Below are 17,789 nucleotides of genomic sequence, written 5' to 3' on the forward strand. Positions count from 1 at the left end.
GTTCAGTTGAATTTAAGTTTCCAATACAGGTCCTATGTCTTTCAGCTCTCCAAGATGTGTCTCTATCCCTGGTTTATCAATCAAATAGACTTTGTTTTGGAAATATCCCCTTCAAGATCTGTTTATCTCATATGACTAATAAAATCATTTATACTTACCAACTTCCTTCCTCTATGGATTTCTTTCTTTACTGATTCCACATCAAAATTTCTGTCTTTATTACATGGATCAGTATCCTCACATTCCACAAGTGCTGAAGAGTACAGCTACAAATTGAGAAAACAAAAATTCACAATATGCACAAAGTACCACTAAAAGTTTCAAGTCAGAAAATGGTATCACAAAATAATACTTACCAGGAATGGAAGATGGATTGGGGTATAACAGTGACCACCTTTCGGGATATGTAAGCAGATCACAAGCCACCCTGTGTTTCTCTGGAAGTGGCCCCAATCCCCAGGCATGTTTTATACTGCTTAACCCTGACCCCCAGTGGTTAAGTGAATGTGGTTGGAGCCCTGACCTGAAGCTGGGCCAAATGGACTCCCTATCCTGAGAGAGTGGAGTAGACTCTGAGCCACATGGTAGAGAGCAAGCCAGTCTGCAAAGAGGAATACAGAAATGAGGTCAAGAGAGGACAGAATGGGTTCCTGATGGCTTCCTGGTCACTGTTCTTGGATTTGCCTGCATGCCGGCCTTCAGGAGCCATGAAATGCCCCTGTAGTCTGATTAAAAACCCACTTTTATGTTTAGGTTGCCTCAAGTTTCCATGTGCTACCTGAATCCAACCTATCGCTGAATTGAAGATCAACATTACAGAATGAAATCACAAAGCAATCTACAGATTCAATGCAGTTTCTACCAAAATACCAATAGCATTCTTCACAGAACTAGAGCAAAAAATACTGAAATTTGTATGGAACCACAAAGACCCCAAGTAGCCAAAGCAGTCTTTGAGAAAGAACAAAACTGGAAATAGCACAATCTCAGATTTAAAGATACACTACAATGCTATAATAATTGAAACAGTCTGGTATGGCATAAAGATAGATATATAGATCAATGGAACAGAATAGAAACCCTAGAAATAAATGCATGATTTTATAGCCAACTAATTGTTAACAAAGGAGACAAGAATACACAACCGGGGAAAGACAGTCTCTTCAATAAATGGTGCTGGGAAAACTGGACACACACATGCAAAAGGATGAAACTGGGGGTGCCTGGGTGGCTCCGTCGGTTAAGCAGCTGCCTTCAGCTCGGGTCAGGATTCCGGGCTCCTGGGATCAAGTCCTGCCTCGGGCTCCCTGCTCAGTGGAGAGGCTGCTTCTCCCTCTCCCTCTGCCTGCTTGTGCTCCCTCTCCATTTCTCTAATAAATAAAATCTTAAAAAAAAAAAAAAAAGGATGAAACTGGACCACCTTCTTACACCGCATACAAAAATGAACTCAAAATGGATTAAAGACCTAAGTGTGAGACCTAAAGCCATAAAACTTCCAGAAGAAAACACAGGGAGTAATCTCTTAAATATAGCCATGTGGCGCCTGGATGGCTCAGTTGTTAAGCATCTGCCTTTGGCTCAAGTCATGATCCCGGGGTCCTGAGATCAAGCCCTGCATTGGGCTTCCCTTCTCCCTCTCCCCACTCCCCCTTCACAAGAAGTTCCCTCTCTTGCTGCGTCTCTCTCTGTCAAATAAGTAAATTAAAAAAAATAAACACAGCCATAACAACATTTTTCTAGATCTGTCTCCTCAGGGGAGGGAAATACAAGCAAAAATAAACTATTGAGACCATACCAAAATAAAAAGTTTTTCCATGGCAAAGAAAACCATCAACAAAATGAAAAGGCAACCTACTAAATGGGAGAAGATATTTGCAAGTGACGTATCTGATAAGGAGTTAATATCCCAAATAGATAAAGAACTCCTTTGACTCAACAATAAAAAACCAAATAATCTGATTAAAAATGGGCAGAAGACCCCAAAATTTTTTTTCCAAAGATGTACAGATGGCCAACAGACATATGAAAGATCCTCAACATCACTCAACATTAGGGAAAAGGAAATCAAAACCACAATGAGATATCACCTCACACCTGTGAGAATGGCTAGCGTCCAAAAGACAAGAAATAACAAGTATTAGTGAGGATGTGGAAAAAGAACTCTCATGCACTGCTGGTGGGAAAGTAAATTATAGAGCCACTATGGAAAACAGTATGAAGGGTCCTCAAACAACTTAAAATAGAATACCACATGATCCAGTAATTCCACTACTGGGTATTTACCCAAAGAAAATGAAAACACTGACTCAAAAATATAGATTCATCCCTATATTTACTGTTGTATTATTTATAAGAGCCAAGATATGAAAGCAACCTAAGCATCCATTGGTAGAAGAATGGATAAAGAAGGTGTGGTGTATATGTACACACACACACACACACACACAGGAATATTACTCAATCATAAGAAAGGAATAATATCTTGCCATTTGCAATAACATAGACGGACCTGGAAGGTAACATGCTAAGTGAAATGTCAGACAGAGAATGACAGACACCATATGATTTCATTTATATGTGGAAACTAAAAATAAATGAACAAAAAAACAGAAACAGACCCATAAATAGAAAATAAACTGGTTGTTGCCAGAGAGGAAGGTGGGAAGGCACGGGCAAAAAGGGTAAAGGGGTGTGGGAGGTATAGGCTTCCAGTGAGGGAATGAGTAAGTCACAGGGATGACAGGCACAGCAAAGGGAGTGTGTAGCATCGCTCTACTGAGACAGAGGGCTGTGCTTTGTGGTGAGCACGGCATGATGCGCAGAGCAGTAGATTACTCAATACGTTTACGCCTGAAACATGTAACATCGGGTGTCAACCATATTTCAATTTTTTATACTTCAGTTTTTTTTTAAAGAGAAGTAGAAAAAGGTAATGAAACAATAACAACAACAAACCCAGGGAAAAGCTTAACGCTAAGTTCTAGACCTCTACAGAAAAATATTATTGAACATTTCTGAAATTCATAAAAGAAGAAATGAATCACTGGAGACAGCCTATTAATGGATAGAAATACTCATATCGGGACACCTGGGTGGCTCAGTTGGTTAAGCGGCTGCCTTCGGCTCAGGTCATGATCCCAGGGTCCTGGGATCGAGTCCCGCATCGGGCTCCTTACTCTACAGGGAGCCTGCTTCTGCCTCTGCCTGCTTTTCTGTCTGCCTGTGCTCGTTCGCTCTCTCTCCCTCTGTCTCTGACAAATAAATAAATAAATAAATAAAGATATACTCCTATCATTTTTTTCTCAAATTCATCTATAAATTCAATGGAATCCCCGTTAAAATTTGTGTGAAGCTTTGTAACACTGAAAAATAGCCATGGCTTATCATAAAATCATAGTAATTAAGACAATGTTATACCAGCTTAGGGAGAGACAAAGTGACTGCTGGAACTGAATAGACCCAGAAACAGATCTGTGCACAAATATTATATTGTTAGCACACTGGATTAAGAGTGAGGGTTTAGAAGTAGGCAGCTTGGGTAAGAATCCTGGCTCAAGTACTTACAGCTGTGTGACCTTGGGCAAGTGACTTAACTTCTCTGTGCCTCAGTTCTTTCATCTTTAGTTTGGGCATAATAATGATACCTACCTTTTAGGGTTGTTGTAAGGATTAATAGTTTAATACATCTTAAGCTCCCAGAACATTACCTTATGCCTGGTGAATACTGAGTAATAATGATAACTATCATTATTATCCACTACAAATCAACAAGAAAAGAGCAGATTAGTCAATAAATAATGCTGGGGAAAGTGGTTAATCATATGAAAAACAAAAAAGGGAGATGCCTACTCTACAGAGTAGTCCAAATAAATTCCAGTTGGATTAAGAATCTAAATGAGAAAAGCCAAATTTTAAAGTTTGGAGGAAAAAAGGTAGAACCTTAGTAAATGAAAGAATTTCTTAGGGGAAAAATCTTACAAATTATATAGGAAAATGATGAATTTAACTACATTATAAGCCTCTGACAGGAAAGCCACAAATTAAAAGCCAATGTATATAATAAAGCATCAGAATCTATTTATATACATATATAAATATATGTAAGCAAAGTCAATATCTTAAAGACAAAATGCAGTCTATGAACACAAGTCACAGAAGCATAAGCACAGCCAAATGAGGCACAATCAAACTAATAATCTAGGAATGCAAACAAGAGACTGTTTCATATTTATCAGAGAGGAAAAAATTAAAATTTCATAATATCATGAATGGCAAGGAAGAAGAGGAAGGAATTCTGAAATAATGTGGAAGTCAAACTTGGTGCAATCCTTCTGGAGAGCAATGTGGCGCGTACCGTGAGGTGCAAAACACTCCCTGGTTTTAGCTACGTGCCCTATACCAGAGAAACTGTCCCAGGAATTAGGAACCTATGCAAAGATTTTCATGACAGCTGGTTAGTTATATGAAAAAAAGTGGAAAAACCTAAATGTTCATTCACATGAGACTAGTTTAGTATCGACAGTGACAAAATGGAATTCTGTAACATTTAAAATTAAAGACTTAAAAGTCAAATTTATCACATGGATAAATCTCAATAGCCAAGAGTTTGGATGAAATTCTACAAAGTCAAAGAACATGTAAAACAATATTTCTTGTTATAAGCACTTAAATATACATGGTGGGAACATAAAATAAAAAATACAAAACAATAAGAAACACCAAATCTGTGATGGCAATTATATCTTGAGGGATGGTGGGAGGGGAACAGAACTGGAGATCCCTTAACTGTCTGTGTTTATTTCCTTTAAAAAAAAAAATCAAGGTAAAGCAAATACAGTATGATTAGACAAATCTGGGTACAACGTCTATCAACATTATGGGTATTGATTATATTTGAAATATCTCATTAAAATATCTTTGAAGAAACTTCTTCATAATTGTGTTTGATCTGTTATAAATAAAGCTAAAATATAATCATAAGATGATAAGATCTGAAACAGTATAAAAAGTTAGAAAAAGATGCTCTCCAAATCCCCACTTAAAAGCCCAATTCATGGCCAACTTGTCATTCTGTCTCCAAAGTACATTTATCTATTTTAGTATGTCCTTCCCTAAAATGACTCATGTGTTTTCAAGTAACTTACCAAACAATTTTCGTGAGCAGCTATATTCTCTGATTGTGCAAAGTATAGGACACTGTACTCGATGTCTTTGGGGCAAAGTGCACATGTCCTTTTTTCCATCTTTTCTGCAACCTGAAAGACACCTATAAGTAACATCCCTGATGAGAAATGGAAAAGTGGAATTTCTTGGTCTCCGTAACTCCTCCACCAGTCTTTTTTTTTTTTTTTTAAGATTTTATTTATTTATTTGACAGACAGAGATCACAAGTAGGCAGAGATACAGGCAGAGAAAGAGAGAGAGGAGGAAACAGGCTCCCCGCTGAGCAGAGAGCCTGATGCGGGGCTCAATCCCAGGATCCTGGGATCATGACCCGAGCCAAAGGCAGAGGCTTTAACTCACTGAGCCACCCAGGCGCCTGCTCCTCCACCATCTTGAAGTAGAAGGCAGGGCACTTGTTTTTATGAGAGATTCTCAACTCCCAAAGAGGAAAAAAAAAATGTACCCATGTGGAAAAGCAACTTATTGTGTACTTCTTAAATGGTTTAATACAAGGAAGGACAACAATGAATTCATTTAAAATGTCTAAACATGAAGAGAATTTTATTCAAGAAACACAATCAGGGGGTGTCTGGCTGGCTCAGTCAGAAGAGCATGTGACTCTTGATCTGGGGTTCTGAGTTTAAACCCCATGTTGGGTGTAGAGATTACTTAAATAAATAAACTTAAAAAAAGAAAGAAACACAACCAAGAATTTAAATACAAAGCTCTCAAGACACTGCCTTGGCAATACTAAACTTTCAATAATTATTATTATTGTCAATACAAATCAATAAGAAAACAATGATGTGCTTAAGAAATAGTGCTCTGGTTAAGTGCCTATAAAAAAAAGTTCCAGATCCCTGTATCATAGTATATTCAAAAATAAATTTTGAGTGAATTTAATAAGTAAATGAGCAAGGTACTTTAATTTAAATGTACTGTAATCTAGCATGATAATGACAGAAAAATATATAAAGGCAGAAAATAATTTTTTTTTAAAGAAATGAATAGAAGAAAAGAGAGGAACCTAAGAGAAGGAGAGTTAGAAGAAGAAAAGGAAAGAGATGAAAAAGAAGTCACTTATTTCCACAATCCCACTGGGGATACCAGTATGGGGTAACCTTCTCTAACCTATTAGTTTGTTATTAATTTGGCTATAAGCATCCATTTAACAACTTGTTTGCCCTTTCCAATGCTTATCTTCTTATTGATTTGGTTTTCTGTAGAACACAATTCTGCTTTTAATCATAAACTTTTCGTTTTGAAACAAAGATTTATTTTACCATTTATTGGTGAGAGTTTAAATTTAGATGAGGCTAATCACTTACAGGGTTCCTAGAAGTTATTTTTGTTATCCAAAGTATAAGATCTCTGGTGTCTCTCTGAAATTAGATCGTGCATTGCACGAAATCACAAGACTGCACTTTGGAGCAGCATTTGTCTCACATTCAGATGAGTTTCTTCTTTAATTAATTTCTGTTTCCTGGATTTGGGTCCTAACTAGTAGGAATACAAATTTGTAGTTCCTCTGCTCCCCACCAACCATAAAAAAGGGGAGAGACTGAGAGAAAAACCCTCAAATGAAATGAAACTAGCTAGCTGCTTCTTTTCATTCATTCTGAATCCCCACCAATTTGGGAGCACATCTGGTAGAAGAGTCATTTCGCTGGGCACTCTAGACCAGTGCTATCCAACAGAAACTGTAATGTGAGCCACAGCTGAAAAATTTTTAGGAGCCTCGTTGGGGTTGGGGGAGAAATTAATGTCAATAACATGTTTTATTCAACCAAATATCTCTAAAATATGATCCTTTTAACATTTAATCAGTATAAAAATTAATTCATTCTTCAGTATGGAGTCTTTGAAACCCAGTGTACTTTGTACTTAGAGTTGATAAACCACATTTTTAAGGGCTCCACAGCCATGTGTAGGGAGGGACTGGCTACTGTAGGGAACAGCACAGCAGAGGATCTAAAGAAATAGGAGAATTGCTGCCTGCAAGGGGCTAACAAAATAAAATAACAGAACAAATGCCACAAAGTAATATAATTGCTGGGTGGAAAATGCCATACATGCTATGGATCCAGGGGAGGAAGTTCTCCCGTGGGAGTGTTGTCAAGGACATGGGCCTTGAGCCGCTATAACTGGAGAGGGTTTGGGAGGAACTGGAGACATAAGTAGTGATGTGGGAACTGGCCAAGAGGTTTGACCTGGAGGCAGAAAACCAGTCAGGCTGAGAAGGAGAGTCTGTGCAGAGGAAGCTGGAAAAGAATTTGAGAAACAGATGGTGAAAGACTGCCAGGAAGGATTTTGGAGCAGGGGAGTAACATGATGAAAGAGTTGTTTAAAACAACTAAACTTCAGTAAAAAAGGAAAAACAAAAACACAACGTGGAGTCAAAAAGGATATTACAAAGCTGTCAGACAAAGAGACAATCAATGTGTATGCTTTACTTGGTCTAAATAAATCAAATTGTGGGGGAAAGAAAAGAATTGTTTTAAGCTCAGTCTGAATTCATGAAGAGAAATACTAAGTTCCTGAGTAGGAAGACTACACATTATAATGCTGTCAGTTCTTCCCCAAACAAGTTTTAGGTTTAATGTCATTTCAATTTAAATCCCAAGAAGGTTAAAGAAATTGAAAAAAAAGAAAAGATTATTTGGAAGAATAAAAGGGCATGAAAAACACGAAGAAAACTTTGAAAAAAATACAAGGGTATCTGCCTACTCGATTTAGAACCGTATTATTATTAAAGATACAACTAGAACAGAAGAGTAGATGACCACATCAAAAGACAGGACAACAAAGTGCAGAGAGAAGTAGAACATAACCTATAATTATGAATTTAACATACCATAAGGTGGCATTTGCATTTCTTCTCTGGCGCTGATGTCCTCAGCCCATTTTCTACTAGGTTATTCATTATTTTTTGAGCTTGTTATGTATTCAGGATGACCATTTGTTATATAGTGGTCTTTTAATTTTGTTATAATGTTCTATGACATATAGAATGTTTAAATGTATTATTTGATGAAATTATATCAATCTTTTATTTTATGGTTTCTACTCTTGGGTGAAGGAGATATAACTTAGAAAAAACCTCTATTTCCTTCTAAAATATTATTCTTATATTAAATGTTAATGTGTAAGTTATTTTATTATAAAATATGTGATGAGGATCTAACTTATTTTCATAGTGGTTAGCCACAGATTTTAATCTCCTTTTCATATATTTAATTATTATGTATGTTTAGGTTTGTTCCTATATTTCTATTTGTTCCATTGATCACTTCCTCCTCCAATACCACACTTTATAGTTTCCAATGCTTTAGCATATATATTAATATTTGACAACATAATACTCCATCCTAGATGAAAATCAGAAAAAAATCCCAATATTTTATTCACTTCAGTCCCAAAATCTATTTTGAAAAAATACTATATTCTTATCTTAAAGGACACACAAACTGGACACGAAAATTTGTAAAGCACAGGCTTAAAAAAAAAAAAAAGCATCAGACAATTAGAAGGATGGAATAAAAATCCCTAATAAAATAATACGATAACATTTGATAGGCATGCAATGCTTCCTGTTGTATAAGAGCTAGACAATTTTGCACAGTGTTATCCTTTCCTTGTGCAAAGCAGGGCTTTCAGACCAGTATCTGGCTGAGCTGGGAGGCTGCAGATACGTGAACATGGCCCCCTGTGTTTGCTCTGGGGGTGCTGCCCATGTGAGTTGCACTCCCAAGTCCACAGGCTTCTAGGGTTTTGGCACCTAGAAGTAAAGGTGTGAGTAGCAACACTACTGCCTTCTGACCTGGAGTATTTTTTCTCCTGCTGATGGACAGAAACCCAAAGTGGGGTACACAGGCTCCCCCTAATGGCCTTTCCTTGGTAAAACATCTTCTCATCATAGCTCCCTAAGAGATCTTAGCTCTTCTACCTTGTTCATTCTTCCAGACTGGAGGATGCACAGAACTCGCTACAGTTGGGGGAATCACATTAAAGGCTTTTACACAGACAGACATCCCCCACTTACTGAATGCTTGCTATGCGTTATCTGAAACTCCTGGACCACATACACTTGAATAATTGATACTCCTCACCTTCAGAATTCAGGGACTATACAGATTTAGACAGTGAATTCTGTCTAAATAATACACCTGTCTTATGGGGGCTGGGCATTTTAGGAAAGAGTCCATTGGTCTCTATCAGCAGCTGACACCAAGAATAATGAAGAACAGCAGGGCTCCCCATGGTGCTTCTACTGTGTCTAGCAGACCTAAGGACACACAGAGACTGATCTAACAAGAATTCTCAAAAAAACGAAACTGGTAGCCAAGAAAAGTTCTACAGAATGAAGCTGCAGAAAAATGATAGGCTGGGAACACATGAACTATGACTAACTCAAACCCACACAGTGAATCTCAGGTCTCTCCAGGTCTACCTCCACCCGGAAAGGGATTGCTAAGGCCACAGCCTCTGCAGAGTTATCAGAGATATCTTCCAAATATTCCTCTTCCAGATATGGTCCTAAAGCCCACCAGACAAGGGCAATCCAGTCAGAGCACAGAATCTGGAGTAGCCAGATAGGACAGCCAAGAAACATACTTCACTATTAAATGAGTGGATGATGGAAGGAGAGTTACTAATTCTGTAATTCCATTTACAATCCCTTTCTGATAGGGTATGATTTATGTTCTGGACTGGCAATCAATTTATGGTGCTGGCTTGGAAATTTCTTCCTCTTCTCTTCTTTGATCAACTCAATTTTTATTGCAGCTTACTATTTTAGTACTTCCATTAGATATCAGATAAGTGGGAGAAGTCAATTTTATCACTGAGTCCAGTGACTGTACACCTGAAATGGATAAAGACCAAAACGGGAGGAGTAGACATAACCTAGACGCTTGGTAATGAACTTAGAAAATAAATGGCTTCATCAGATTGTCCCTGGATGATGTGACTGTATATATCTTTGGAAGAAGTGTGTACTTATTGGGAGAGCCAGAGAACATTACTGGGGACAGCTTTAGAATGTATAAACAGGAATAACGGTGTGTGTGTTGCAGGAGAGGAGTGGTGGACAGCTGAGAAATAGGGTGTTCAGTGGACTTCTTTAGAATCACCTAACTTAGTCACAAACAGGGATGATTCTCAGCAGACATGCTTGTACTATAGGACTTCATTTCCCTAGGCACAGCTGATAGTCCTATAGGACCTACCTGCCCAACTCTCAGATATACAGAATTCAGAATAGAAGATTTTAGTTCAGATTGGGCTGGTTTCCCTCCTGTGAAAGACCTTCTCCATCACCAGGAGAAAAGAAGCCAAACTCCTTAGTGGTACATACAAGCCCATTCATTTCTTCAGCAAATTCTTAGTAATAACCTATTATGCACTATTTTAGGCACTACAAATAAAATAGAGAATGAGATGACAGATTCAACTCTCAAGGAACTTACATTCTAGTAATAGAGACAGACAAGTATTTCTCCTGCGAGCAATAAGTGCTATGAAAAAAATTAGAGCAGGGAAAGGAGGTAGAGTGTCAGGATGGTGGTAGGGTACTCTTTTAAATAGGATGGCGTGCAAAGCTGTGGAGGATACATTTGAGAGAGACTTGAATTATGGTGGGGAACTGAGAAATGGGAGGCAAAGAGAGCCCAGAAAGGGATAGATTTGGGGGCTTGGTGAACCCATAACGCAGTGAGGTGTGCAGAGTCATCAAGACAGTCAGGGAGAGGATCAGATCAGGACATGGGGTACACTGTAGGTCACAGAGATAGTTCTGAAGGTAAAGAGAGACTATTGAAGGGCTCTGAGTAGGAGAATCACATTTGCTTTTTGTTTTTTAAAGATCATTTTGGCTCCTGTACAGGCTTGTCTGTATGAGACGTTAGAGTAGGAGCCAGATAATACTCTAGGCAGGAAATGGAAGATGGTGCATTGGGGCTTGGATGGCAGCACAGGTGAGAAGTGGTCAGGCTCAAGATACATTCTGAAAACTGAACTGACTGGTTTGATTCATGCATTAGATGGGAAGTGAGGAAGAAAGGCACTGAGGGCTGTGCTAAAGGTACTGGCCTGAGCAACAGGATAAATGCAAGGAGTAAGGCTGGTGGATGAACAGGTTTGGAATATGTGGGTACATGCAGGAAAATGAGAATTTTCTTTGGGACACTTCTTTGGGACAGTTTGAGATTATTCTAGGCATTGATGAAGTTGGTTATATCAGTCTGGAGTTTGGGGAAAAGGTCAGGATAGAACCTCAACTCCAATAATATCCTGTAGATAACACTAGCTGAATGAAAATATGCAACTGCCTGACTTGTGGTTGCCATGTGACATTTTGGGGCTGGTGCCTTTTTGTGTCATCACCTCTGTATGCAACACCCTTTCAACCTCTCTACCTGTGGTTGACTCTTGTCCTTTAAAACTAAGGGCATCAGGGACGCCTGGGTGGCTCAGTTGGTTGGACGACTGCCTTCGGCTCAGGGCGTGATCCTGGAGTCCCGGGATCGAGTCCCGCATCGGGCTCCCAGCTCCATGGGGAGTCTGCTTCGCTCTCTGACCTTCTCCTCGCTCATGCTCTCTCTCACTGTCTCTCTCTCTCAAATAAATAAATAAAATCTTTAAAAAAAAAAAAAAAAAAAAAAAACAAACAAACAAAAAAACTAAGGGCATCAGTGCCTCCATAAAGCTTTCCCAAAACACCAGGCTGAGTTAGAAACCCCTCATCTGAGACTTTGTGGTTCTTACCAGGTCATCTGCAAGCTGCCTTTTCGATCCTCGAAGATGGGGTCTGCCTAACTCTTCTCTCTATCCCTAGCTCTGAGCCCTGCCACACAGTAGGAGCTCTACACCTATATGAATGAAGGGATGGTGCAGGCTCTTTGTGCCTTATGCACAAAGAGGGCTGCTGAGGATTTGAACTACTAAATGGAAAGGAGTGGATGGTTCCAAGGAGTCACATTCTCTGCAAGAACTTTCCCAACTGCTTCCTGAGACCCACCTGACCATTTTTTTTTTTTTTTCAAGTGAAGACTACTTCTTTACTTCTTTCCTACTTCTCCCATGCCACTTCTCTGGCAACGGTCTTAGAGGAGTGAGTGGACTGCACGACCAGAGTAAACCCCCACCCGAGTTTATGTCTATTTCCCTTGATGTCTCTGTCCCCAATGGAGTAGGACAATAGCAATGGGTGGTCCATCAGCAGAGGAAGAAGTAACGGAAGACACACCTTTTCCAAGTGAAGCCCCGGGCAGTGATCTGGGCGCACAGCCCCCTGCGGAATTGCACCCAGGACCGCTGGAGGTGAACGCAGACTAACCCCCCTCACAGCAGTACCGCAGGGGCTCGGGAGGCGGGTTGGTGTGGAGAGCAGCCCGCGAGCAGGCCGGGGACCCGCCCTGTGGTTGCGGGGACACAGCACCCCCACCTCAGCGCGCGCGCGCAAGTGCACTGGGGCGGTACTCACCGGTGGGGTGGGGGAGCTGGTCCCGGGTGTCGTGGGCTTCGGACAAGCTGGCTCCGTGGGCTGACTTGGCCGAGGAAGACGACACTTGGTCCATGGCTGCGACCTCAGCTGCTGCCCGACGGAGGCGCGCCGCGCCTGCACTTCCGGAAGTTCGCAGGCGGCTGAGAGTTTCGTTTTCGTAAAAGCTACGATGACCCATTTCCCCTAACCAGGGGGAAGTTCAGGGCAAGAGACACCGACGGTTTGCAGACGGAGTTCTCATTCAAAATGGAGCTCGCATCTTCTACAGATCCGAGTCTGAATCTGATTTGTTTTTTAATATGCAGGCGATCGCCACCCCGCCCAGACTTTTCCTCTTCAGATGGGGATGAAAGTTAGCCCAAACCCCTGGGATCAGCTGGAGAAGTGATTGCTTTTCTGAAGGATTACCCGTTTCTTCTAAATTGTATACATCAAATCTGGCCTAAATCGGTATGTCATAAACGTAGGCAGAATTAACTAGAATTCCAGTTGTGAGTCGCAAATCTTTATTTAGCACCCATGGGGTACACAGCACCATACAAGACGAGGTTTTCAGTGCATGTAACAAAATATACATGTAGAGAACACAAATGCATAGAATTACAGATTAAAAAAGCTGTTTTGGAAAAGAAGCATATAATAGTTGGTGGTTTGCTGAGGAATTAAAGGAAACTTCTTGCATTTTGAGGTCTTATTATTTTTGTATTTTGAGGCTTTTAAAAAATTTTACTTTTTAAAAAGATTTCATTTATTTGACAGAGATCACAAGTAGACAGAGAGGCAGGCAGAGAGAGAGAAAGAGAGAGAGAGGAGGAAGCAGGCTCCCTGCTGAGCAGAGAGCCCCATGAGGGGCTTGATCCCAGGTCCTGGGATCTTGACCTGAGCCAAAGGCTGAGACTTTACCCACTGAGCCACCCAGGCACCCCGAGGCTTTTTTTTTTTTTAAAGGGACGAAAGGAAAATTGGGGACAGCATTAAAGAAAAATAATATATAAAAAGATAACTTGGGTAGTCTCGACAAATATAGAAATGGATTAAAGAACCGAGTCCAAAGGGGAAATAAAAGCAGACTTCAGCAGCCAAGTTTCTGCCCTTCAATCAGCCAAAACAAAGCACTAAAAGAGACAATTAGAGATTGATAGCTCAGCTCAGTTATGGTGTGGCACTTGAAGAGACCCATCTCCCACTCTCAGATTTTAATCTCAGCCTTTTATAGTGTTCTACTTTTAGGTATGAGTAGATTGCCAAGATCAAAAACTGAGGAAAGCCTGTAACATCAAAGACAAAGACCAAAGTAAACACACACGGAAAACAAACAAGTAATAAACCTTTGAGGTTGTAAAACATGCAGGAAGAATATAGATATGAATGCATGTGTATACATACACATAAACCTATACAATACACATCATGGTATTTTCAAAGAGATAAGATACTGAAACCATAAACCCAAAATAGGATGCTGTTAAAGAAATCCAGAGAAGAAAAGAGAGCTCTAGCAATTAAGAATATGAGACCAGAAAAATAAAGCATAACTGACATACTGGAAGTTTTTCTTTTTTTAAGATTTTATTTATTTGACAGAGAAAGACACAGCAAGAGAGGGAACACAAGCAGGGGAGAGGGAGAAGCAGTCTTCCCAACAAGCAAGAACCCCGATGTGGGGTTCGATCCCAGAACTCTGGGATCATGACCTGAGCCGAAGGCAGATGCTTAACCGACTGAGCCACCCAGGTGCCCCCATACTGGAAGATTTAAATTGAGAAAATCTCCCAGAAAGCACAGCAAAACGAAAGCTGAAAATGAAGAGAAAATTTGGAGCACATGGCTGGCTTAGTTGGGAGAGCATGCAACTTCTGATCTCAGGGTTGTAAGTTTGAACCCCATACTGGGTGTAGAGATTACTTAAATAAATAACTTGAAAAAAAATCATAACTCTTTTAAAAAGAGATTGAGAGAGAGAGAGAGAGAGAAGATTAGAGAGCCAATCCTGGAAGTCTAACAGCTGAATAAGAAGAATTCTATAAAGAAAGAAAGAATGAACACATGAGGAATAGTTAAAGAAATGGTTCAAGATAATTTCCCTGAATTGAAGGACAAAGATTTCAGATTGAAAGATCCCACCAAGCACCCGGGATGAAGGAGGAAGATGGACCTTACCAGAAACAGAACATTGGGACAAAGATAATTCTGTCAGCCTCAAGAGATATAAAAACTAAAAGATAAAGAAGAGAATGACATCTGACTTCAGTAGTCACCATGGATGCCATAAATCAGACCATTTTCACATTTCATAGCAGCAGCATCAAAAGCTAGCAGAAGCCTTCAAAATTGTATTATGGAGGTTACTCAAGAATTCTATATCCTGAAAAAATAGCTATCAAGTGTAAGGGTAAAATAAAATGTTCAAACATGCAAGGTCTTAAAATAGTTACCCCTCAATTTTCCTTTTTCAAAAACAACTGGAAGATGTCCTTTACCAGTAAGTGGGAGAAAACCAAGGAAAAGGGAAATAATGGAATTTAACTGGACAGATCTGACATAAGAGAGACAAAGGGAATCTCTAGCACACCGATGGACGGTGGTGACAGCTGTGAAGTAGATCAAGATGTCAGGATTTATGTACAAAAATATTTCCCATACTTACCAAGTATCTTCACTTTCAGTGTACAGCCTAAAATTCCTACATCTTTAATGTGAATAAATGGACTTAACTTCTCTCATCTGAACAAGCTTTTAGGTTATACCTTTTGCTCCTTTTTCTAGTTCCTGGGTTTTCCACTCTCTAAAACAATTTCAAGTTAAATTTTCATCTAGTTCAATATTTTTAAGCAATTAAATTGAGTCCAAACTTAGAATAGGGTTTTATTTGAACAGTGACCAAACTAAACCCAGAAACGAGTATAGAAAAAAAAATCTAAAACCTCTCAAAAGCCATAACTACTTTCAATTATTTCTTTTTGAGCCAGTATTCCTCTTCGGGTTCCAAGGGGGAAGTTCTTGGCAGCCAAATGTACAACTTTGTCATGGATAAAATTAGTTTTGATGCTTGGAGATTCCCAGTCCCTTTTCCACTCCATAATCAGGGCTGGGTAACCTATAGCTGAGTGTAACTCCTTTTTTCTCTACAAAAGCAACTTACACATCAAGGAGAATCCAAGAAGCTGTTCCGGACTTTACAAACTCAGTGAAATTGCTTTGTTTTGTTTTGGTAAGTGAAAACTCTTGTCCAGCACAATCCCTTCTAGAGGGCCTAAGTAAGCCAAGTCTGACTAGTTTCTAAGTTTTCTTCTCTTATGGCTCTCCTTTACCTAGAACAAAAATATTCCAATTCCTCCAGGTTTCTATTCCCTCTTTTCTTGTCTGTGTTGAAACTGGAATAGTAAGAATAGAAGTTCCATCTCAAAGAGTGCCAAAACCCTCCCTCTTGGCACTCAAATGGTTTGATGAGACAGAGTTGCATGCAGCCAGAGCTTCTCCAACTACTGTTAAAATACTTGGAAATAAAATGTGTAAAGTTAGTTCTTACCTATTCCTCAGGTTATGTTGCCCACCTTATGGCTCATAATGGTAAATTATTTGCCAAGAATTAAACATAGATTTTTGTAGGTGAAGATGTGAAATTTGGCCCTTTGGGGGCATAAGCTCAAAGATAATAATCACAAAAGTAAATAAGAACTGAATTCTATTGTAACATTTGTTTCTCTTAATATATAATTTACAAATAAGTTACAAACTGTATAATGGTATTTCATATAAAATATACACTTCCATCCCACTCGTGTAAAGTTGAACAGCAGAAAGGATAAAGAGAGAGCCTACATGTATGAAAATGTCCTTATTTTGTTCTAAGGTATCAAAGCATTCTAAGTCATACAAATGAATTCCCTGACAAGGGTAAACTGAAAATTCTCTTGATGGATCACAACCTAAGTTAATTCCACTGATGACTGAAGGTTCTCTTACATGGCTCAAATTGCAGCATGAAAAGCTAATCTCGTCAACAGGCATTAGCTACAGATTTATAATATTTTCTTTCTACACTTATTAACCCCACATTGGCAGAGGATTTCTTTCTCAGGCATAGTCCCAGCTTCATACCCATAATCCCATGTTAGTTCTGTTCTTGCTTTCACATACCTAGAAAGTAGAAATTAAAAAGCAAACATAAATTATTCTGAGTAACTATCAAATGAATCAAACTTGCATATATCAATTTATTAACATTACAAACCTTCAAAAATCTGGTTTCTTCTAACACCCCCCACCCCAGTTAGGCATGCTCTTTTATTAAGAATAATCATTTGAGTTTTATTTCAAATCTACCAAAATCCTAAGTAAGAAACCTGTCAACATCCACAGGAAAGGAAGTGTTTAGCAAACAGTGGAACCCAGTGATGTGACGATGTCTGTGGTGTGAGGCCTGTTGTGTGATAGCTGGAGGCAGTTCTGACTTATAGGAGATGTAGCATTTTCCATCATTTATTCCCTGAACTGAACCGGGTCAGAACTGGTATCTTTGTCTTTTTGGGCATTAATTCTCTGAGAAATAAGGACTGAAATTTTATTGGCTAGGAACCTAGTTTGGGATAAATGAGTATTTTAGGGTAGCAGGTATTAGGGGCTATCCCACATATTTCTAAAAATATTTTTCTATTGTTATTTTTTACAATTTCAAAATTAAATCACATAAAAATTTCAAACCTGTTGGTGAAGAACGCCACCAATGGAAAGTTTCTGTCACGTGTTTCTACAAAAACATTCTGTACCAAAAGATTTGGGCAACAACTATGCTGTTAAAATAAATACATAAATAAACACAGAGGTTAGATATAGCAAAGAGTTTGATACCTTGTTTTTGAAACATTAAAATACCATTCTAACAAATCTTACTTATTTTTGTTTCTTTCCCTTTTTTGCTGACCTACACTGTAGAATATCACAGACTGTGATTTTTTAATAGTAGGAACTCAATCAGAAAAGCCCTCTTCTGACATTCTTACCTTGCTGGTAGAAATGCAAAATGGTACTAACTTCTATAGAAGATAATGTGTCAATTTTATCATTATTATGAATGCATCTATCCTTTGATTCAGCAATCCTATATCTGAGAATGTATTCC

General features: G+C 39.1%; 1 protein-coding gene across 8 annotated transcripts in view; it reads right to left on the reverse strand.

Moving 5' to 3' along the window:
* The window catches only part of LOC122907076 (histone-lysine N-methyltransferase SETDB2-like), a 95,067-nt gene that overhangs the window by 19,549 nt on the left and 57,729 nt on the right, over nt 1–17,789 (reverse strand). For 6 of the 8 annotated variants that reach the window (XM_044249695.1, XM_044249694.1, XM_044249693.1 and 3 more), the window contains 2 exons: nt 17,372–17,460; nt 15,508–16,807 (listed from right to left, as the gene is read on the reverse strand). In XM_044249695.1, the coding sequence (XP_044105630.1) occupies nt 16,690–16,807; nt 17,372–17,460 (207 nt within the window). In that variant the 3' untranslated portion in view covers nt 15,508–16,689. Of the gene's footprint in view, nt 1–158; nt 267–5,144; nt 5,267–12,646; nt 12,803–15,507; nt 16,808–17,371; nt 17,461–17,789 lie in introns of those variants that run through there. The other 2 variants (XM_044249698.1, XM_044249699.1) reach the window with 2 other exon arrangements.

The sequence above is a fragment of the Neovison vison genome, chromosome 5 (genome assembly GCF_020171115.1).
Source record: "Neovison vison isolate M4711 chromosome 5, ASM_NN_V1, whole genome shotgun sequence".
Taxonomy (NCBI): Eukaryota; Metazoa; Chordata; class Mammalia; order Carnivora; family Mustelidae; genus Neogale; species Neogale vison.